This window comes from Vulpes vulpes, chromosome 1 (genome assembly GCF_048418805.1).
Source record: "Vulpes vulpes isolate BD-2025 chromosome 1, VulVul3, whole genome shotgun sequence".
In the NCBI taxonomy this organism is placed as follows: domain Eukaryota; kingdom Metazoa; phylum Chordata; class Mammalia; order Carnivora; family Canidae; genus Vulpes; species Vulpes vulpes.
This window is the reverse complement of record NC_132780.1, coordinates 124,442,519-124,466,897: the sequence shown is the minus strand read 5'-3', so window position 1 is coordinate 124,466,897 and position 24,379 is coordinate 124,442,519. Positions and strand designations below refer to the sequence as shown.

Below are 24,379 nucleotides of genomic sequence, written 5' to 3'. Positions count from 1 at the left end.
TATTGTTAAAATGTCTGTGCTACCTAGAGGAATCTGTACATTCAATGCAATCCCTATAAAATACCATTAACTTTTTTCACATAGCTGGAACAAGTAACCCTAAAATGTGTATGGAACCAGGAAAGACCCCAAATAGCCAAGGGAATGTTGAAAAAGAAAACCAAAACTGGTAGCATCATAATCCCAGACCTTAAACTCTATTAAGCTTAGCTGTGATCATCAAGACAGTATGATATTGGCACAAAAATAGACACATAGATCAGTGGAATAGAATAGAGAACCCAGAAATGGACCCTCAACTCTGTGGTCATCTAACCTTTAACAAAGCAGGAAAGAATATCCAATGGAAAAAAAAGACAGTCTCTTCAACAAATGGCATTGGGAAAATTGGACAGCCATATGTGGAAGAATGAAACTGGACCATTTTCTCACACCATACCCCAAAATAGACTCAAAATGGATAAAAGACCTAAGTGTGAGACAGGAATCCATCAAAATCCTAAAAGAGACAGAGGCAGAAATTTCTGTGACCTCAGCCAGCAATTTCTTGCTAGACGTATCTCCAAAGGCAAGGGAAACAAAAGCAAAAATGAACTATTGGGACTTCGCCAAGATAAAAAGCTTTTGCACAGCAGAGGAATCCGTCTACAACACCAAAAGACAACTTACAGAATGGGAGAAGATATTTGCAAATGACATATCAGATAGAAGGTTAGTATCCAACATCTATAAAGAATTTATCAAACTCAACACCCAAAGAACAAATAATCCAATCAAGAAATGGGCAGAAGACATGAACAGACATTTCTCCAAAGAAGTACAAATGGCCAACAGATACATGAAAAAATGTTCAACATTACTCACCATCAGGGAAATACAAATCAAAACCAAAATGAGATGCCAGGGCAGCCCCGGTGGCTCAGCGGTTTAGCGGCATCTTCAGCCCAGGGTGTGATCCTGGGGCCGCTGGATTGAGTCCCACGTTGGGCTCCCTGCATGGAGCCTGCTTCTCCCTCCTCCTGTGTCTCTGCCTCTCTCTGTGTGTGTCTGTCATGAATAAATAAATAAAATATTTTTAAAAAAAATAAGATACTACCTCATACCTGCTAGAATGGGGCTAAAATTAACAACTCAGAAAACGACGTTGTCAAGGATGCAGAGAAAGGGGAACCCTTGTACACTGTTGATGGGAATGCAAGCTGATACAGCCACTCTGGAAAACAGTATGGAGGGTCCTCAAAAAGTTGAAAATAGAGCTACCCTACAACCCAACAATTGCACTACTGGGTATTTACCCCCAACGATACAACTGTAGTGATCCAAGGGGTACCTGCACCCCATGGTTCATAACAGCAATGTCCACAATAGCCAATGAATTATGGGAGGAGCCCAGATGTTCATCGACAGATGAATGGATAAAGACAATATGGTATATATATATATACACACACACACACATATATATTGCTATATTGGTAGTGTATAATATATATGTTAATATATATTACTACTACTCAGCCATCAAAAAATGAAATCTTGCCATTTACAATGACATATATAGAACTAGAGGGTATTTTGTTAAGTGAAAAAGTCAATCAGAGAAAGACAATTATCATATGATCTCACTCATATGTGGGATTTAAGATATAAAAGAAGATCACAGGGGAAGGGAGGGAAAAATAAGACAAAATCAGAGAAGGAGACAAACCATAGGAGACTCTTAATCATAGGAAACAAACTGAGGGTCGCTGGAGGGGAGGGGGGATGGGGCAACTGGGTGATGGACAGTAGTAAGAGGGCACGTGATATAATGAGCACTGGGTGTTATTAAGAGACTGAGGAGTCACTGACCTCTGAAAACAATAATACGCTATATGTTAATTAACCAAATTTAAATTTAAAAATAAATTAAAAATTACAAAAGAAATGGAGTCATGCTGTTGGAGAATGCAAAGATCAAGCAAGGCAGAGGCAGGAATGGAGTTTGAGAATAGAGGCGAGGCGTGGTTGGATTGTGCTGCCCTGGATGATGATATAAAGATTATGATGCTGTTACTGCTTCATGAAATAAAAATAAGTCAGTAATAGATTAGAATTTTTCTGTTCTTTCAAACTCACTCAGCAGATCTCAATCTTAGAATCCCATGACCATCTTAAAATTTGCTCATGCTTTGGTTTTATAGGTGTCAGAAATCTTAAAGACCTCCACCCCGCAACACACACACCTTAACAACCCAGCAAGTTCCATCCTCAAGAGGGATTCCCAGGTCCTATTAATAAACTAGCTCGAAACTACACCACCTCCAAATGCCTCCTCAATGAAGGCGTTTTTGCCAGTGATTAGTCAGATGTTCCTACTTCTTTCTTGTGGCTCCTGTTTTCCTTAGAAAGTACCAGGTGTCTTTGGCCTGTGGGATATTCTGTGAACTCTATTTCCTTGCAATCAAAGGAAGTTTATCCGCTTAGCTATTTGTCTCAAACTTTCTTGCTGGCTTCTTAGACTCTAGGTGAGCAATTTAAACCAGAAGCTACTTTTTCCTTTAGCAACCAGTATATTTGTACAGTCTACTTTCTAATGAGCATTCTTTTTCAATTATATAAATCTCAGCTTTTACTAGAAATTGGTCTCAATAACCACCAGAATTTCTTCTGTAACACATAATCTTAAAACCCTGAAAGAAAACTTAAAAGCTTTTCAACAGAAGTACTGGAGTTTCCTCAACCTTTTTCATGTCATGACACACAAAGACATACATGTAATGCACTCGCTAGGGTAAACTATAGGGTATTGGCAGGTGTATATGGAGCTTATACAAAAATTCAATATATTTTGATTACATAATTATAATAAAAAGTAAAATAGAGAAGCACAGTAAAGATGTAACTGTTTACTTTGAATGAAACTCCCAAATAAACATTCCAAAGCCTTTCAAAGAGGAGACAAGCTTGCTTTCTTGTCATGAGTTTTCTTTATATCAAGTTTCGTGTTGAAATGAAAACATGAGGTTCCTGACAAAAATCTTTTAATGATGTTCCCTTTAAATTTTTATAGCTACCATCAGTGGAAAAATTTGCCTTACAGATGTGTCTTGGCAAATAGTAGAAAGGTATTTACTGAATTTTCTCCAATTGACAGAAACTCCTTTCCCACTATTAACCCGAATCTGGATCATTTAGTTCCTTCTTTCTTTCACTGAAATTCTCCTGATAACGTGAGTAGATTTCTGATGCACTTGAACTTTTTCACATCATCTATTTCTAAATAATGTGACACTTAACAGATGTTTTGCTGCTAGTCTTTAGGATTAAAGCTAGAATATAAGCTAAACTCCCCACTGAACTGCACGGAACCTCACATTTCCTTTCAATCCATGAGCATTGTTGGTATACTTATTTTCACACACTCCTTGAAATTTTGATTAAATTCATTCTGGTACTCAAAAATGTCAAGTAAGCCAATTTTCCGAAGACAATCCTCAACAACTCTACAATAAATATCATTGGCATTTTTTTTTCAATTTTTCTTTTAGCTCCTATTCTCCAGAGAGAAAAAGCTTTTCCTTTGGTAGGTTCCTTGGTAGGAAACAGCAGACAGTTTCTTCACATAAAGCTAAAAACAGACGGAAGCAGAACGGCTTGGATTTTATTAGTAACATCCTTTAACATGGAATTCACATTTACAGGGGAACTACAGACAAGAGCCCATTGTGAGCAAAACAATGTCTTACTTGCATCCCAGGCATTGATTGCGTGGAGATCAGATACAGTGTAAAGCTTTCCCACCTCCCTGTCATCACAGATTTCCCACCAGTGCAGGAACTGCTCCGCTTGCGTAATCTAGAACATCTGATTTGTTTTAAGTACTCAGTTACTACTCCATATACATCATCCGGAGTAGTTTGTTTTGGTACGTTTGGGGAAAACATTCCGTATTCTCCCAAATATTCCTCTCCAGGGATTTTAACTAGTGCTATTAACTGAACACAGTGACTTAACATCCACAGATTCACCACTCTGCAAGGAAATGCTTTGATTAATTAGTCTTGGACAGAATGTCATCAGTGCATCATCTAATAGTATTATTCCAGAGTAGCATTTATATATTTCCTTGGCTTCATTCGGTCCCAAACATGTGGTCATTTCCCAGGCAGGTTGGTAAAATGAGTTATTCTATAATTGTGGGAGACATTTTGACTTGAGTTCTTAATTATGGGACCTTTTAATTGGCTTCTTGAATCCAATCTGGTGTAAACTACTGTTGAAAATACCGTTGTAAACAGTTTCCTGTAACAGCGGTTTTCAAAGTGTGGTTTCAAGGAGCCTTGAGACTTTGGGGAGTAGAGTCCATGAAGTTAAAACTATTTTTATAATAATACTAAGACATGATATGCCTTATTACTCTTTTCCTTAAGAGTATACAGTGGAGTTTTCTAGAAGCTACATGATGTGTGATATTATAACAGATTGAATGCAAAGCAGATAAGAGATTCTGTCTTCTTTAAGCCAGGCATTAAGAGATGTGCAAAAAATGTAAAACAATGCCACTCAAAAAACAAACAAACAACAACAAAAAAAACAGTGCCACTCTTCTCACTAAGGGGTTTTTTGTTTCTGAAATTATATTTTTCATTGAAATGTTACTTATGTTGACATGTAAAGGATTTATTTTTATTTGAAAATTAATATTTAAAAATTTTTGCTTTAATTTCTAAAATGATAAATATTGATAGATATAACCCATGTTAACAAAAGCTCTTTGGGTCCTCAATAACTTTTAAGGCGCCCTGAGACCAGAAACTTTCAGAATTATACCCTGAAGAAATGTAATATAGACATTTTCTTTTTTTTCAATATTTTATTTACTTATTCATGAGAGAGAGGCAGAGACACAGGCAGAGGGAGAAGCAGGCTCCATGCAGGGAGCCCGACGTGGGACTTGATCCCGGGACTCCAGGATCATGCCCCGGGCCTAAGGCAGGCGCCAAACTGCTGAGATACCCAGGGATCCCTAATATAGACATTTTCTATTAAGGCCCTGGCATAATTTTCCTGGCACCATTTTCTTCATTTGATAACTTTCCCATGAAAATAAGATATTTAGGCAGACAAAACAAAAATTCTCAGAGCAAACAAATCTAACTTTGAAATAATCCTGAAAATAATAGATATTAATAAAAACTACTACTAGTTAATTTTAAATTATATGTTATGATAGGAAAATAAATAATTCATTGAAAGTATTAAGGAGACTATGGGTTTTTTTTGACCATAACAAATCTATTTGCAAAGAAAATAATATCCATTTTCTTATGAATTATATATATTTTAGAATTTTTATTTATTCATAATTTATTCATGAGAGACACAGAGAGAGAGGCAGAGACACAGGCAGAGGGAGAAGCAGGCTCCCTGTGGGGAGCCTGATGTGGGACTCGATCCAGGACCCCAGGGTCATGCCCTTGAGCCGAAGGCAGATGCTCAACCACTCAGCCATCCAGGCGTCCCTTCTTGTGAATATTTTTTTTTCTGGTGAATATTTTAAAATAAATCACCTAAGGTGCAGCTGGGTGACTTAGCCAGTTAAGCATCTGCCTTTGGCTCAAGTCATGATCTCAGGGTCCTGGGATTTAGCCCCGCATGGGGCCTGACTCTCTGCTCAGTGGGGAGCCTGCTTCTCCCTCTCCCTCTGCCTGCTGCTCTGCCTACTTGTGCTGTCAAATAAATAAGATCTTTTAAAAAATAAAATAAGTCACATGAAATTTTTGAAAAATTAAGCATTTGATAAGTAAAGTGGGAATTTTGAAAATATTTAATAATCAAAGTGCTGTATTTCTTTTTTTAAAGATTTGAGAGATAGAGTTCACAAGGAGGGGGAGGGGCAGAGGGAGGGACAGAGGGAGAGGGGGAGAGAGAGAGACAGACAGAAAGAAGTTGACTCCCCACTAAACAGAGAGCTGGACACTGACTGGATCCCAGAACCTTCTCATTATAACCTGAACCAAAGGTAGACGCTTAACTGACTGAGCCACCCAGGTGCCCCTTTCATGAGGTAGTAAAGAGCTTCAAACCTCTTTACTAAACCAATTAAATTATTTTCCATTATTATTTGTTTTTAGAAACTTTTTTATTTCTATAAACATGTAATATCATTATAATATTTCATTAAGAATCAGCTTTTGTGGGGCACCTGGATGGCTCAGTCGGTTGAGCGTCTGCCTTTGCCTTGGGTCATGATCCCGGGGTTCTGGGATCGGGCCCCACATCAGGCTTCCTGCTCAGTGGGGAACCGGCTTCTCCCTCTCCCTCTGCTGATCCCCCTGCTTGTGCACTTTCTCTCTGTGTATGTGTGTCAAATAACTAAATAAAATCTTCAATAAAGAGAATCAGCTTTTGAATATTTTACATCAAAAGCCAAGATTGTATAAATCAAATCACAATTTCAAACAATGAGCCAGTGGTGATGATAATGATGAAACACATACATATGCCTTCTTTGTTGGGAAAAAAAATGTGATAAATAAGAGCAAATTAAATTAAAGGAAGAACTATGCATATTTGAAACGCATGCACAAATGGTTATCGCTGATAATAAACACATTACAATTCAGCGATACTAAGCAGACTTACAGAGATGGTTCTAATATGGATAAGGGGAAAACCCTAAACAAGCATCTTCTCTGGCAGGTGCTAAGGCATAAAACCTTAAGCACGAAAACACAATAATTACGGAAACCTGGAAGCTTACGGACTGAGCCACACAGTTTCTGAATACAATTTCAACTATTACAAATCTGTGAATGGTTGTAAAATGGTTGTAAATTTTGGATCACTATAAAGTTTACAACCGTCCATGTCTCCTGGAGACACCTGTAACTCATTTTGCCTTGTGGCCACTTATGGAAAGCTCAACTGCAGAGATCTGTAGAAGGCAGTATGGGATGAAGTGGTAAAATATGTGTTACAAGTAATAATTGATGATTCCCAAGTGTTCTAGGAAGGCCTATGGCATAGGAGGACTCGAGATGAAACTTAGGGGCTTGTGGAGTTTGAATAGATGCAAAAAAAGAGAGCGCTTTGGGTAAACCAGCCAGAAGTAGCAACGTACTGAGGGAAATAGAAAAGTAAGGGTTCTGTTAACAACAGATGAGCAAGTGCTACTGTCCTCATCTCTTGGAGGGACACCAGAGTAGACTACGTGTTAGAACGTTGTGTTGGTAACCACTAGCAGAAAGCTTAAAATTTTTCAGATGTGCCCATAGTTGGATTTTTTTAAAAATCTAGTCTATAATTTCTGTATTTTAATGGCCCCCCCTTAAGACCATTTCTTTTTATTGTTATTACTGACATACATGGATTCCTTTCTGTCGTGTTGCTCATCTATTTTTCCTATGCTTTCCCCACTCCTTTATTGCTGCCTTGTGGGTTGATCAAGTCGTGTTGTTATTTTTAACTCCTGTTCTCCTTTCTACTGGTTATATTATTTTTACAGTAATTACTCTTGAAATTTTACTATGCATACTTGACTTTTCACAAAGTCTAAAATTCATATATTTGTACTCTTCTTTCTTCAAATAAAAGAACATTCAATAAACGATAATGGATCACCATCAACCTGAGGCCACTTTAGTTTCTTGCCTTGGGATTTCCCAACAAGGTCAGTGGTATAAATCTAAAACTTAGACCTAGTTTGTGGCAACAGACTCATCGGAGACTATGTAGCCCCAACAAGAAGCAACAATGAAGACATATTTCTGTGTTGTTTGCTCCTGCCTTAGGTAGTTTTGAAATATAGGTGAGGTTAGTGGGGTGAGGTACAGAGTCAAGGACCAAGAAAGAATTCTTGAGACGTCTTTGGAGCAAAATGGTAGTTTATTAAAGCACGGGGACAGGACCCTTGGGCAGGAAGAGCTGCTGCCCAGGGGTTGTGAGGGGCGGCTGATTATACACTTGGGAGTTGGGGGAGGTAAGGAAAAGGGAGGTTTTTAAAAGGATTTTTGTATGCTCAAGAGGACCTACAGGATATTGGAGGCCTTGCCATTGTCAAGTTAAGGTTGTTTTTCCCTCTAGTAAAGCAATAACATTAAGATAGCTGGGAGTTTCCTTCTGCAAGTTAGGTTATTGATAAGAATGCTTTTTTTCTTGTAAATCACTAAGACATTTTATAAACTGAGGGAGATTCATGCCTACAGACTATAATCTCTAAAAGTTAACTATTTGTTTTTCCTTTCCGTTAGCTTTAGGGCAGGAAGGAGTGCCCAGGAGGGTCACACATATCCCACAGGGTGTGGATGTGGGGGGCAGAGGGAGGGGCTGTCGTTTGTGTGCTTTGTCCTCAAGTAGCCTTCTGTTTCCTCATCACTGACCCCAGGTAGATATTTTTACTATTTACATTGAGGGTGTGTGAACTTTGGAGGGTCTCAGATTTGGGGAGTGGGAATAAGAGTCATTAGTTTAGTTGTCCACCTTTAGTGGGCCTAAGGTCTCGTCTTAGGTTCAAATTCCTAGCATCTACATTTGTCCCTTTCTTTCTTCATTTGCTTATCAGTCTGGTTTCTGCTTTACTCACTTTATTTGGCTCTTAAGGATTTCCCTCGCTTTCTTCCAAGTTCAGCAAGGCAATCTGACCTGAAAGGTGTGTTTGCTAGGATTTGTCTAACGTGTTTTGAAGATGAGGCCTTTTTGGATTATCCTGTCTCTTTTCCTCTGCTAGCAGCAGACTGCTAAAAAAGATTAAAATCTTTTAACCTGCTATGGATTTTTACGTTTCGTTTCAATTTGTCCCAGAATTTTTTGAATGAAATGTACAAGTTTTCTCTTTTACAATTGGAACAGATACATGTTCTATGTTACAATTAGAACAATACATGTCGATGTAAGGAGACATATTCACCAAATGGCCATTTAATGATAATTTTTATTTGGAAATAATCTACTCAAATAATATAGAGGATCCACAGAGTAAATTTTGCTACAACTTATTCTGCTCTAAGAGTTTTGTGTGTGTGTGTGTGTGCGTGTGTGTGTGTGACAAGGAAGACGTTCAGGATATGCTGCTGTGCATGATTTTATTTGTATTTTTAAAAAAGATTTTATTTTTTCATTCAAGAGAGACACAGAGAGAGAGAGAGAGAGAGGCAGAGACACAGGCAGAGGGAGAAGCAGGCTCCATGCAGGGAGCCTGATGTGGGACTTGATCCCGGGTCTCCAGGATCACGCCCTGGCCAGAAGGCAGACACTAAACCACTGAGCCACCCAGGGATCCCCTTTTAATTGTATTTATACAAACATATTTATACTGAAAAAATTCTGGAAGGAGCCATCCAATATTTTGGGGTGACATCATTAGGGGATATTTTTGCTTCTTGCTGCTCTCTGCTTGTTAAATGAAGTACTGTGTGGTTTTTATGTAAAGGGCATAGTTATTTACAAGAACAAAAAGCGAGGATCAGTAACCCATTTTCTGACTTTGGATCTGCGTAGCAGCAGAATGCCTACACCTTGGGGGTAGTGAACGCCCCAGCAGGTCTCAGGTCAAACCGAGGCTGAGTGGCCTCTCGTCCAGGATTCCTGTCATTTTATGATTCATAGAGTCCCGATTTGTTTATTTCTCTTTCCCCTGCCAACAGGTCGACCCATCAATGCCTCAGACAGACAAGCAAATATGCATCCCCCCGGAGCTGCCAGAGCTGCTGAAGCAATTCACCAAGGCCGCCATTCGCACCCAGCCGCAGGACCTCATCCAGTGGGCTGCGGAGTATGTACCCTTCCCACCTGTGCCCCAGCCCCCCATCCCCGCAGGTGGAGGTGGAGGTGGGGCGGGGAGGGGGGTCCCCACCGCTGAGGAGGTAGTCCTGGCTGCAGCCTAGGCAGTCGGGGCCGATTAGCACAATCTTTGTGATGTTCGGCTCTCGGACTGCTTTGGTGCTTTATTTTTTTTCCAATTTGGCATATCTTATATTTTTTTGTGTATATGTTTCTATTGGAGTTCCATTTGCCAACATATAGCATAACACCCAGTGCTCACCCCGCCCGGTGCCACCCTCAGTGCCCGTCACCCAGTCCCCCCCCCAATCCCCTGCTTTGCTGCTTTCAAATCCACGCAGAAATGCCCCCCACGGGCCGAGGGCGAGCCGCCCTCCCTCGCCCTCCCCCGCCCGCCCCTAAGCGACCCAGCTGCGCAGTGGGTGGAGGGTCCCGCGGCGGCCAGCGCGAGTTAGAGCCCCACAGCCCTGCGGCTGGCGCACCTGCCGCTGCGCCCCGACCCCCTGGGGGCTCGGGGGGAAGGGAGCGCGGGGAGCCACGCAGCTGCCCCGCCTGCCCTCGTGGCCCTAAACCCGGGCGGGGCCTGGGGCTCACCACCAGGGAGCAGCATGCAGCTCTGCGCTTGCGCCGTTTTGAGCCCCCCCACCCCCACCCCCACCCCACGGACCCCGCACTGCGGGTCGGGCTAATTCAGGCCCCAACTAGAGACCTCCCGTGGCTTGTCTTTGCAGGAAACTGTTATTTTCTTTAGTGTCTCCTGGAACGAGTTGGCTCCGACGTGCAGATGTCCACGCAGTGCACAAGGCTGCAAAACTGAGCGCAGGGGGCCGGAGGGACGTGGGTCTCTAACTCGGAGGGGGCGGGGCTTTCAGGAGGGGGGGGCGTGAGTCTCTAACTCGGAGGGGGCGGGGCTTTCAGGAGCTGCCCTGGAGCCAGCCGCCCACACAAGGTGTCTGAGCTGGGAAGTGAGGGGACCCGGGGGCCTGGGGCTTGAGGCTGGAGCTGGGAGCTAACCACACACACACACACACACACACACACACACACACACACACACACACACGGATCATTTTCAGCGGGTGTGGCCGCTTCAGGGTGACCTCCTTAGCAGCGGTTCCGTGGGCAAGGGGGAGTCAGGTGGTTGAGCCTGCTGGTGGGCTGGGGGAGGGGAGGATGAATGTCCTGGGCCTGAGGTATCTGAGCAGGTGGCTAGAAGGCGTGGGCACCTTGAGAAGGCACGCAGGGTGACCCAAGAGGAGCCCCGCAGTCTCTGGGCCTCCATCCTGCTCCCGCCGTGGATCCAGATGAAGTTTTTACAGACGGAAGGAAAAATAAGCCAGTGGCACTCGTAAAAAGGGACATAATGGGATTGCTTTTCTAGTAATGAACACTGTTTAGTTTTCCATTCTAAATTTCATATATTATCTCTAAGCCTGCATTGTGGCATCAGAAGACTAATTTCTTTTTGGCCTACCCAGACAGACTTTGTTTCAAGCTATACCATAATTTACCCCCCCACACACACAGACATTTTATTATGCTGCTGCTTTATAACAAGAAAAATGACATTTCTTGCAATTGTCCCTGACATTTATGGGAGAAAACATTCCACTCCTGTAGCCTGCTTGCTCCCGCTTTGTATCATGTGCTATAAATTTTTTAGATATCCGTGAAGAATCAGTGTGTAGTTTAACTACAATGAAAAAAGGGAGCGTGACCTCAGAGCACTCTCCATCTCTTCAGACATGAAAAGCACTTATCAGAAAGTTTTATGTGACTCACAAGCCTGTAGCACTTTGTGAAGACTCCACAAAGTATTTCCAAGACAAAATATGTGCTTGATTCATCACGAGCAAGAATCTCCCTGTGTGTGTGCTGTCAGTGAAGAAATCACCTCCAAGACGTGAACTGTCCTTGTAGTGTGTGTGACCACACACATGTCTAATGTACATGAATAATCGTGGAATTGTTCATCGTGAATGAAGCTAAATGACCCACAGGGTACTAAATCCATGGCTCCGGTCTAATTTCAACATTCTCTCACCAGCCTGGCTAAAAAGTCCAAAGACATTGCTGGGTGTCACCCTCTCCCTGGGAAGTCTCTTCTGTCAAATGAGGTGCTGTGTTTCTGCCTCTCCCTTCTATGCCACCCACATTTCTACAGCCCACTCCTGTTGTCACCCTGAAAGCACACTTACCCCCAAACTGATTTGTCTGTGGAAATCGCTCATGCCCATGGTAAAGGGTATCCAGACAGCATTTCTTCTGCACTCCCTGCTGCTGACCTCCAAGGGGTACCTGGAAGGTATCGTCTTGGTCCCTGTTAGCTTTAGCACCGCATTGCTCTGTGACATAGAGTCAGGCGATGGTTCGTCCCCACCGTTGTATGGCTTGACCCTAGTATGGGCTTCTGCAAAATGCCCTCTGGGCTTCTACAAAATCCCCTCCGTATTCTTTTTATGCTACTGGATCTGGAGAAAAATAATGAAAATATTTATTCATGAAAACTAAAGCAGAGAGGGGCAGAGGCATGGGATCCGGGGATAAGTTAATAACAAGGCTTGTGATGGGGACAGACCCTTCCAGATAGCATCGGTGATCCATTCCCTGCTACAGGCAGCCCTTTTTTATCTTTTAAAAATTTTTTATTTATTTGTTTATGAGAGAGAGAGAGAGAGAGAGAGAGAGAGAACATGTGTACGAGGGAAGGGGCAGAGGGAGACAATATCCAAGCAGAGTCCTGCTGACCACAGAGCCCACCACGGGTCTCAATCCCAGGAGCCATGATGTCAGGCTGAATCCAAGAGTCGGATGCTAGCCGACTCAGCCTCAGGCACCCAGGCCTTTTTATCTAATACCTTTTTTATCTTTTTTAAAAAGATTTTATTTATTTATTCGTGAGAGAGAGAGAGAGAAGGGGGCAGAGACACAGGCAGAGGGAGAAGCAGGCTCCCTGCAAGGATCCTGATGTGGGACTTGATCCTAGGACCTCAGGGTCACACCATGGGCCGAAGGCAGACACTCAACCACTGATCCCCTCAAGCGTCCCTAATACCTTTTTATCTAATCCTGAAATAGGACTCAGTATTTTTTTCCACATTGTACTCAGAGTCCACTAAGCGTCAGTGAACAGTAGACTTCATTAAAATTTTTGAGGAAAGATAGAGAAGGGTTTTAACCTCACGTACTCCATGTAAGATCATCCCCACCCTTCTGTGGCTTCTCACCTGAGCCTCTCTGGGTGCCCTGCCAGCCTTCTCTCTCTTCTCCCTTGAAGCCCAAGCTTCACTACTTCCAGCTGGAACCTTTCCTGCCCCCCTCCCCCCCCTGAGAGCACCTCCCTTTCCTCCCCTTTCTTGTACAGGTCACTCTAGTGTTCTTCCAACTTTTTTCCAAGATTGTATATTACTTATTACCACCATTACATAGTACCCACTACCTGATAATCAGCTTTAAGTATGCCACTAGCTGGGATCCCTGGGTGGCTCAGAGGTTTAGCGCCTGCCTTTGGTCCAGGGTGTGATCCTGGAGACCCGGGTTCGAGTCCCACATCAGGCTCCCTGCATGGAGCCTGCTTCTCCCTCTGCCTGTGTCTCTGCTTCTCATGAATAAGTAAGTAAAATTAAAAAAAAAAAAAAAGTACGTCATTAGCCATGTTACTAAAAAGAGACATTTCACGTTTGAAAAACAGTTCCTCTAGGTACCAGGATTCTTCCTCCATAAAAGAAAGTGGGGGATTTAATCTAACAATGATTTTTCTCTCTCCTAGTATATATATGTTATATAATGCATATAATACATATAATCTATGTATATATGTATATGTATATATCTCTGCACATATTAGAAAATATATAACCATATGTATTATATATAATAGACGTGATAGGAGAGACACAAATTACTGTTATCTTATGTATTATATTATATACGTCCACGTACATGTTGCGTTCTATATAATGTATAATTATTGATACATTGATATTGATACTATATAATGTATAATACATTGATACATATATATTATCTCCTACTATATATTATATGTCTATGTGTGTATGTATACATGGGCACACACATGTGTATATATAAAACATTTAGAAGCGTGACTGGGAAAAAAAATCCCAGACTCAGTGCTCTTCAAAGAATTCCACACCAAAATTTGTATTAATTACTCCTCACCCTTAGAGACAAACTAACCTTTTTATTCCTTAAGTGTTCTTTATACCTTGAGTGGCAAGCAACACACTCAGGCCTTTCCTGTAGGTAAGTGAACTACACGAAACATCTGGCATCTAGAAGCTCCTACCAAGTGTTCTGTCCTCCAGCCCCTTCCCTCAAGAAAAAGGGGTGGGTGTTCTCAAAGCAGCCAGAGGCTGCTGGAGTGGCTGATGCCTCCCCAACCCCTAACTCTCTTCTTGCAGTTATTTCGGGGCTATGTCCCGTGGAGAGATTCCTCCAGTGAGAGAGCGGTCTGAGCGAGTGGCTTTGTCTAACTGGGCAGAGCTTACACCTGAGCTGTTAAAGATCCTGCATTCTCGGGTAAGGGCTGGACCACAGCAGCAAGGGGGAGGATGGGCCATGCTGAGGCCAGGTGGGTACAGACACAAGCCCACCATCCCCACCCAGCCAGCTGGCCACTCAGTATCATAGAATTCACTAAACCATGCCTTGGAAGCAAATCTTCTCTTGGGGAAATAGGAATGATATTGAAATAGCTGAGTTATTAGCAGGGGTCATCCCAGCTTTCCCTGAAGCTGGCAAAGTGTCCAGGGGCTCAATTCAATGCTAATCCCTCCTCCCCAGAAAAGTGCAGATCCATTGTCCCTTGACCATGACCCCCCCTTACTGCTCAAGACCATAATAGGATGCCAGTCATGGTTTGGAGACGAGCATAATTTAGTTCCCCAGTTACCCCAGGTGCAGACCTAAGCTTACCTTTTAGGGAAAATCCTGGCGCTCTTCACAGCCATGTCACTCTGGGAGCTTTCCAGTGAATGGATGAGGGCAGTCTGACTCAAGAGAGCTGCAGTTTGGCCAGTTCCCAGGAAATATGGTTTAGCACCACTATACTCTGCTTTAAAATCCAGGACAGAAAGGTTTGGGGTGATTGACAGCCAACAACCTTGCTCCCAGAGGCTTAGCGTTTCACTAGAATCAGAGGGCTCGGGAAGGTGATGCTTCATTGGGGCATCGGTAGTCTTATCACATCGTTGACCAACAACTGGCCATTTGTTCCCTATCTTTTCTTAACTGCCAGGTACCTTATGCAACACACATGGCAGAGATCTGACACACATGGGGCCAAGCACTATTAGGCATCCAGACGCTTTCTTGGGAAAGCATGAGAGTTGCATGTGAAGTCTAGTGCAAAGAACTCTATAGAGCGTAGAAGCAAGAGACTTAACATCTGGTTCTGTTCTCACCACCGAGTAGTGGTCCCAGACAAGCCCTCTCCCCCTTGGTTGTATTTTCAGGTGCCCTATCTGCCTTACAGGGACAGCCTGGGGATAAAACAGCAGACAATAAAAGCGTCAGAAAAAAAATAAAATGTAATATAAAGATATTATTTATTTCCCTATAATTTTGATACCTAGAGTTAAAGTGATTGAATTGTACCTCAACATGCTTAACACCACACTGAGTATTTCTCTACCCTTGCAAAGAGAACTGCCAAGAGTCCTCCTGCCCTGACCCACCCACCCCCACCCATGCATGCACCCCGCTGTGTGCTGGGCGGCAGCCGGCCTTGCTGGGCCTTGCTGGGCAGTGTCTCCAGGGGCATTCTCTCATCCTGTGCCTCACTCTCTCACTTCTGTCCCCTGGTCTGCAGGTTGCTGGCAGACTCATCATCCATGCAGATGAGCTGGCCCAGATGTGGAAGGTGCTGAGTCTCCCAACAGATCTGTTTAATAGTGTGATGAATGTGGGCCGCTTCACGGAGGAGATTGAATGGCTGAAGTTTTTAGCTCTTGCTTGCAGTTCTCTGGGAGTTGTAAGTGAGCTTTGCTGGTTTTTGTTCCTTATGGGAAAAGCTCTATCTGGGCCTAGAAGAGTAGTATCTCTGTCTGTACACACAGTCAGTCTCTGGGGCTGAGGACGAGCACACCTGTCTTGTCTACTTCCCTGCCTCTCTGAATTAGGTCAATCCTCTGCTCCTCAGCCAGAAGCTGGGGGGAGGAGGAGAGAGGAGAAAACTGTCATCAGACCCTGGGGAGGGTTTACTAGAATGTGGCTTCTGGATTATTTATGAATTTTAATCATTGCCCTCAGATTTATTTCCATCACTGCTCCACTCATATTCCTAAAGATAACCAAGAGCCAGCTGCAGATGTGCTTACACTCAGGTTCCAGGCACCTAGAAGATATACCAATAAAGCCTTTAAAAAGGAGGTGCAGCCTTACAGGAAACTACTATTTGATAAGCATAATTGGATACAAAAATCAGAGATGAGAGAGCAGGAAAGGAAAAATGAGGCTATTTCCAGACTTACAGTTATGACATCAGCATGGATGTAGGATGCTCATACAAATTCATGCCTTTTCTAAATTTGACTTGATTTACAATTGGAAAAGGAATGTTTCTGTTTTAAAGAAAAAGATACTGCACCCAGTCCATAAATATATGTATATTTAAAAGCTTTAGGTACCATCTTACATACGGACTCACTCTTATTTAACACCATTTTAATAGCTTAAATGAAAATGAATCAGAAACATGGTTTTTTAAAGGTCCCAGAATATATGCAAATTTGAAAGTTAATTAGAAAATTATTGCCTCTGCCAAAAGCAAACGGTACACAAAGGTAGTTTGAATCAGTCAACAAATCTAAACACCATCTTATTCTTTCTTCTTAAATACACTTGGGATGCATGTCTGACATTTTTGTTTCTGACAAAAGTTGAGAAATATTATGTAGTTCAGCTTTACCTATGGGCTTCCCCCGCAACTTTCTTAATAATCATTTCTTTAGAGAAAGGAGAGGAGAGGCCATTCACAATTTCTTGTCTCCGTTGTCCCATATAGTAACATGATATAATGAATAAATTGCTCTCCTCCAAAGAGGAGAGGAAAATACAGCCAGGGCAGATGTTTTGCCTATCAGCACTATCACACTTCTGTGGGAACAGCCCCAATGATTGGAGAAAGTCCAGAAGGAAAAATAAAAAATGGACGAATGTTATTAAATTTTCATAGGGTCACAAATTTACTCCACGCTACGCTCAGAGATGTCTGGGGTGGGAGGGGGAACATACTTTATTTCATCTGTTGTTAATTCTGATTTTCCTGGTGTACCCTACCCACAAAGGGTTAAGTAAGAATTAAGTAGATTCAACTCAATTCAGGAATTTTAGTACCTGAAACGGCTTTAAGGTAAATGCCCAGACTCTCAGATTTTTCCACACTACTCTGCTCTTCAAGACGGCAGTGGAATGTGCAATAGGGACACGGTGACTTCCAGGACCACAGAGCCACCAAGCAAAGGGTTTCCCACAACTCTTGGTCCTTGGAAATCCATGGAAATAAATACCATCTGTGTGGTCCTAGCTGCCTGCAGCCTAAGTCCTGGGTCTCTTCTGTTTCACAGCATGGTGCACCACCACCATCTCCCCCCCCCCCCCCCCCCCCGCCCAGTCCCCCTGTGCTCATCATCATTCTGGCAGGTTCTAGGGCCTCTCCGAACCCTTTCAGCTCTGCTCCCTGGCTCCAGGGCTCTACTTCCCAGACCCTCACCACCTTGTGAGAGATGTGTGAGTCCTCTCCTTGTCCACATACCTCAAAGTAACCAAAAGTGACTATGGAATACTAAATTCCACTCCTCCCTCTGCTTAGCTCACAGCGCAGCTGCTAGGTTTACTTCAGTATGTCTGCCTCCCAGATTGGGGAGGGGAAACCATGAGGTGGATTGTATCTTTCTATCTCCTTTCCAAAACAAAGAGTTTGGATCAGATGTTCCATGAAGTTCTTTCATCTCTAACATTCTACGATCCTGTTCCACCTTCTCCACTTCCACTGAGACACCTTCAGGTCTGGCTTTGGATCACAGTGAGGTCCTGAGGTATCTGACGGTGCCCCTCATCATCCCAACATTCCAGAACACCTAGGTGAAGTCAGCCTGAAGGGCTAGTCTGTAAATAAAGGCGCCCTGTGAATCCAGGAACCAGGTGCATTATACCCATCTGTTTCTTGTTGGACTATTGCTGGGAACTTCAGTGTGGAGGTATGAGGGCATGAGCATCTGGTGGAGGCTTTGCATTCTAGTTAAACCTTACATCCTTAGAGGCAAGCCCAGGGATTTCTCCTTCCTTTGCTAATTCACCAGCTAACCACGATCCCGGTGCCATTTAGAAAAACCAGTTCCCTCCTTTCATCTAATGGCAAGTACTTTCCTGAGCTTTCCTAGTCTACACCCATGTTTCAAAAGTCTGTGGTGGGGATCCCTGGGTGGCACAGCGGTTTAGCGCCTGCCTTTGGCCCAGGGCGCGATCCTGGAGACCCGGGATCGAATCCTACGTCGGGCTCCCGGTGCATGGAGCCTGCTTCTCCCTCTGCCTATGTCTCTGCCTCTCTCTCTCTCTGTGTGTGTGTGACTATCATAAATAAATAAAAATTTAAAAAACAAACAAAAGTCTGTGGCGTGCAGACCTGTATTCCTCTTCCCTCTCAGCACTCCTTCCTCTAGACTAACCTATATTCCCTCCTGTTCCACTGGGACTGATTATAGAAAAGGAATATTGTGTTCATCGGAAGGAAGGACATGTTTTGTTGGCAAATAATTCACTTTCTGAGACTTTCACCTCTGGGTTTGTGAGTCTCAGCAGATGCTTAAGGGCTCTGTTTATGAAGTGGATCCCCCAGCTGACCAAAAAATCTTGTGCAACAAAATGCAGATTCTTATTTAGTTTAGATTTATTTACGTTTTCCAAAAAGCTCTAGTGCAGAGAATTCTTTATCCATTCAACCATGTATAAAATTTTTAAAAAATACTTTAAAATTTTATGAGGACAATAGAACTTAAAGGTTTGTGTTTGAATGGTTAGCAAAAGATGCTGTAGGGCTGCCAGAACAAAGTACCCCCGACTGGGTGGCTTAAACACCAGAAATCTATTTTCTCACAGATTTAGAAGCTGGAAATCTGAGATCCAGGTGTCTGAGGTCATTCCTCTTGGCTTGTAAATGGCCATTGTCTCCTTTCTTTCTTTCTTTCTTTCTTTCTTTCATCTTCCTTTAAAAAAAAGATTATTTATTTGAGAGAGAGCATGAGTGAGTTCAGGGAGAAGCAGAGGGAGGGAGAGAGAAACTTTAGCAGACTCATTGCACGATGAGCAATGAGCTCATCGAGGGGCTTGATCACAAGACCCTAAGATCATGATCTGAGCAGAAACTAAGAGTTAGACACCTAACTGACTAAGCCACCTAGGCTCCCCTCCGTGGTTCTTCCCATGGCTGTCTCTCTGTGTATGCATATTATCTGGTGTCTCTATGTCCTAATCTCCTCTTTTTAGATGGACAGCAGTCCTATTGGATTAGGGCCCACTCTAATGACTGAATTTTAACTTAATTACCTCTCCAATGGCCCTATGTCCAAATATAGTCACATTCTGAGGTACTGAGGTTAAGACTTCAGCATATGAATTTTGGAGAAACATAGTTCAAATTTTTTTTTATTTATTTATGATAGCCACAGAGAGAGAGAGAGAGGGAGAGAGAGAGAGAGAGAGAGAGAGAGAGAGAGAGAGGCAGAGACACAGGCAGAGGGAGAAGCAGGCTCCATGCACCGGGAGCCCGACGTGGGATTCGATCCCGGGTCTCCAGGATCGGGCCCTGAGCCAAAGGCAGGCGCTAAACCGCTGTGCCACCCAGGGATCCCTTTTTTTTTTTTTTTTTTTTTTTACGATAGTCACACACAGAGAGAGAGAGAGAGAGAGAGGCAGAGACACAGGCAGAGGGAGAAGCAGGTGGGGAAACATAGTTCAGCCCTTAACAGCACCCCAATCTGGATGAGCCTAAAGGGAAAGAACAGCAAAACAAAGGCAGTAGGGGTTTTTTTTTTTTTAAAGGAGAAGCAGAGAAGATGAGCTATGAATAGAGATTCTGGAGTTCATTGCACGCATGCTTGCAAATCTACCCCAAACCCCCTGTCATGCTGACCTAGAGTCACACATACATCCCTCCATCTCACTAACAGCCTCTTACCCAGTCTTTGGCTGCCTGCCTCTCCCCCTCCTTCCTAGAAGTGCCTGGCACACTGCTACATACAGTGTTTCACAGCAGTTTCCAGGTGAGGACTCCCAAGGGCAAGGGAGAGTCAATGAAAATGACCTGCTGCAAACCCCAAATCTCTTTGACATAATGTGGTTTATCATTTTAAAATTCATATACATTGATAATTCCATTTCATAAAATAGCAATTTTTATAAATGTAAAGAAACAAAATTTAAATATTAAATCAATTATAATAATTAATGCAAAAAATGTTTAAGTCACTTGTCATCAGGTAAAACTGTCACCATAGGAAGACAGTCAAATATATTCAGCCTCCTCATATATCTTCTGACAATCCCCACTTCCACCCCTGGGTAACGCACACCAGTTAAAGAAGCATCACGCAGACATCCATTCTATTCAGAGGGAGGATGGGAATAGAACAGGCCACAGCAACTGCAGAGGAGGAACAAATGCTGGCCAGCCTTCTGGGGGCATAACAGCTGCCTTTTCCTTCACCCAGGCACACCCAGTTCAACAGTCAGGACTCATTTTTCACTGATCCCTGGGAAGTGTTTAAGGATAATCTGCACATCATTGGTTTCGGTAAACTACCAAGATATACATGCTGACCTATGTTTGCTAACTCAGAACTAAGCAATCCTTTTTTCAGATCACTTCTTTCTTTTATCCCATAATCTCAACATTCTTTCACTTGTGAAATTTATATAAAAAGTAGGTATATTGGGCCACCTGGGTGGCTCAGCCCGTTGAGTGTCTGCCTTCGGCTCAGGTCATGGTCCCAGGGTCCTGGGATCAAACCCCATGTTGGGCTGCCTGCTTAGTGGGGAGCCTACTCCTCCCTCTTCCTCTGCTCCTCCCTACCCTGCTCGTGCACGTGCTCTCTCTCTCTCTCTTAAGTAAATAAATGAATTAAAAAATCTTAAAAAAAGAGTAGATTTATTTAAAGACACAAGGTGAGTAAAACCTAATTCTGAACATGATCTTTTAATGCTGAAGTTTCATTGTAAAGAGTGTTTGCTCCTATACCATAAACCTTCAGGCACCCATCATCTACTAATTCTTCCCCAGCAACAACAAGGTGAATGTTATGTCATTTATAATACTAGGTCTTCTGATTAGATGGATCTACATGTTTTAGAAGAACTGGTTTTAATGCTCCATGTCACTTTTCCTATATCTGGGGCTCCTGTCTTCCCAAGGACTTACCCTTCTCCTCCCTCCTTCCCTCTATTGTGGCATTGGTCCAAGTACTGCTCAAGCATGTGAGCTAGACTAATTACCTCAACCCTTTAGAGGTAAGATTGGAGAGCAATAAGAATAAGAAGTAATTTTGATTTTTTAGAATGTAAAATCAAATTCTCCCTTAGTGAGGTTATTCTAATCAAAGTAATAAATATCTTAAACTATTCGGCAGTTTGTAAACTTAATTCCTTGAGAGTATCCCTCCAACAAAGAAAGGAAAAAAGAAAGACACCCAGTACATCAATAGTTTTTAGATTGAATTAAATGATATTTGGATGTAAAAAAGTTCAAGCTTTCCAGAATATTACATCATTCTCACTTCATTTTATGAGAGCAATATTTTTGTTTTCTTTCTTGTATCTAAACTGATTTAAGGGGGCACCTGGGTGGCTCAGTTGGTTAAGCATCTGCCCTCAGTTCAGGTCATGATCTCTGGGTCCTGGGATTAAGCCTTGAGTTGGGCTCCCTGCTTAGCGGGGAGTCTGCTTCTCCCTCTCCATGTGCCCATCCCCTCTGCTTGTTTTCTCTCTCTCTCTCTCTCTCTCTCTCTCAAATAAATAAATAAAATCTTTAAACTGGTCTTAGGAATTTAGTTTGGAATAGTGACTTTCTCATTTTATCTTATGACTTTTTAGACCATTGCCAAAACACTCAAGATAGTTTGTGAAGTGTTATCATCTGACCATGACAGTGGACCTCCTCGGATCCCGTTTAGCACCTTCCAATTTCTCTACACATATATTGCCGAAGTGGACGGGGAGATCTCTGCCTCACATGTCAGCAGAATGCTGAACTACATTGAACAGGAAGTGTAAGTAAACTTTTACCCATCAGAGGGGAAAGAGCGCTGGGTAAACAAACCTAGCAGGCCATGATCAGTGAGGTTACTGTATTACACTGCTCGGAGGACGGAGCAATGGTGTGAAGAACAAGCACTAAGAACCCAAATGAGATGGGAAGAACAGTATAGGACAGTGATCCTGGTGATGAGTTGGAAAGGCTACTTCTCAGGCTGCCGCCTGAAAATGTCTAGTCACAAACTCAGGCAGGACCCAGGCCTAGGTGTCTCAGCAAGCCCTTCAGGTGACACTGACTCACACTCATGTTTACCTAGTAGGGGAGGAGTGGAGAAGGAGAAGGACCGGGCTGCCCAGAGATCAGACAAAAAGAGGGCAATGAGGATAGGAGCCACACAGAATTCATTTGGAGTGGGAGGGTTAACATACTGTCTTTCTTAAGATTGATTGTTCAATGAACTAACCTCGGATACATTTTTCCTAAACAGGATTGGTCCTGATGGTTTAATCAAGGTCAATGACTTTACCCAAAACCCCAGGGTTCGGCTGGAGTAAAAGCACAGTTTGGGCCATTTTAAAGGAAGATAACAGATGATTGGGTTTCAGAATGGCCGAACCCCAGGCACCATCCAATGTCAATTTTCTTGTACAACTGGCACACACGAATAAACAATTAGGCAAACATATGAACTCGGAAATGTGCAGAATTAAGATGTGAAATTGTTGGAATGAAACGTCTACATTCACAGAAGATGAGTATTCTTCCCACATGGACACTGAGCAAAGGTGACCATCAAAGCATGGTTAGAAAATGTATCTCCAGTTGAAGCCAGGCTGGCAGATTTTCATAGGGAATGTGTTAACCAGACACAGTTTTGTGATTATCAAGCATAACTGGGACAAGTATCTTCTCCATAGTCAATCCACATTTTTACCAGTTTAGTCCCCTACTTGTTGGTACGGTGCTACTCATTGACTCATGCACTCACTCACTAATATTTGTTGAGGTTAGCTAAATGTGAAGAATAGGATACCAGATAAAATACAGGACACCCAGTTAAGTTTGAATTTTGGATAAGCAAATAACTTTTTAACATTTGTTTTGTTTTGTCTTCATGCTAAAACTGGCAACCCCCAGTAGGAGCTATGCTGGCTTCTGGGCATATACAAATAAATCATATCTGAATTTTTGCTCTCAAGGAGCTCACTGTCTAACATGAAGACAAGACACGAACTCAAATCACTTTTTTCCCTTTTTTTTTTTTTTTTTTTTTTTTTTTTTTTAGAGAGACAGGGGAGGGGAGAGAGTGTGCACACAGTCGGGGGAGATGGGGCAGATGGAAAGGGAGAGAATCTTAAGCAGGCTCCATGCCCAGCACGGAGCCTGACCCGGGGCTCAATATCACGACCTGAGATCATGACCTGAGCCTAAATGACTGAGCCACCAAGGTGCCCCTGAACTCAAATCATTAAAGGCGAGTCACTCCACGAGGAACCATACATAACTTGTTTCAGAGATAAGTATTAAAGTGAGGATGTCAGCAGATTTTTCTGACACCATATACAGATGTAATGGGACCCTCTCAGGACTTGCCCTGTGCGAGCTGAAGACCTCTGACAAGGTCATTGAAAGATTTTTCTTTCTTCCAGGAAGCAGATGAGATGAACAGGCTGTGGGATTATTGTTCTTAAGGCCAGGTGTGCCAAGGTTGCTGGTTTCCTTCTCTCTGCAATGCACTTCTTTCTTGAAAACTGTGTAAGAATCATGTTAGCAACCTTTTCCTATACACATACCCTCCTTCTGAATAGGGGAGAAATTCATCTATTAGTGTCTCAATCAGCAAGAGAAAATTGTGAAGGGATGTTATCATTAAATCTTTTATTTTAGTCTAGAGTGAAGTAATAAAAAGAGCTGAAACACATTCTATCTGCCCTGGTCATCCGGCTACACCAGCAGTGGGTGGGCAACAACCAGGTCCCCCCTGCCATCTGCACCTTAGCCAAAGCAGCCAATCATTTATATCCACTCTGGCACATTAGGCTGTTGGAAAAGTCTAAAGCCCTAGGCGAAACCTGGCACTGTCATTGTAACTTCAACCTGCCTCAGTCTCTCGGTTTCTCTTTCACTGTGATCAAAGAATTCAAATATGATCTTGTCTGGGAGTAGGGAGTGGGTAGTGAAGGAGAACAGAAGGAATAGCCCCATCTTGCAAGGCCCTAAAACAAGGCCATAAACGTAAAGCTGAAGGGGCCTCTGTATGTTTGAGAAAAGAGACTGAAACTAGAAACTAAACCTCAATAGCCCTGAGCATAATCCATCAAGAGTGAGGCTAATGAAACAACTGCC

At 42.8% G+C, this 24,379-nt stretch overlaps 1 protein-coding gene across 1 annotated transcript in view; it reads left to right on the top strand.

Annotated features, from left to right (window-relative positions):
• ROPN1 (rhophilin associated tail protein 1) overlaps positions 1-22,712 on the top strand; it is a 32,285-nt gene extending 9,573 nt beyond the window's left edge. The window contains exons 2-6 of the mRNA XM_025990638.2: positions 9,627-9,754; positions 14,187-14,304; positions 15,596-15,757; positions 21,871-22,046; positions 22,521-22,712. Coding sequence (XP_025846423.1) covers positions 9,639-9,754; positions 14,187-14,304; positions 15,596-15,757; positions 21,871-22,046; positions 22,521-22,587 — 639 coding nt within the window. The 5' untranslated portion in view covers positions 9,627-9,638 and the 3' untranslated portion in view covers positions 22,588-22,712. The remainder of the gene's footprint in view (positions 1-9,626; positions 9,755-14,186; positions 14,305-15,595; positions 15,758-21,870; positions 22,047-22,520) is intronic.
• Positions 22,713-24,379: the final 1,667 nt, after the last annotated feature.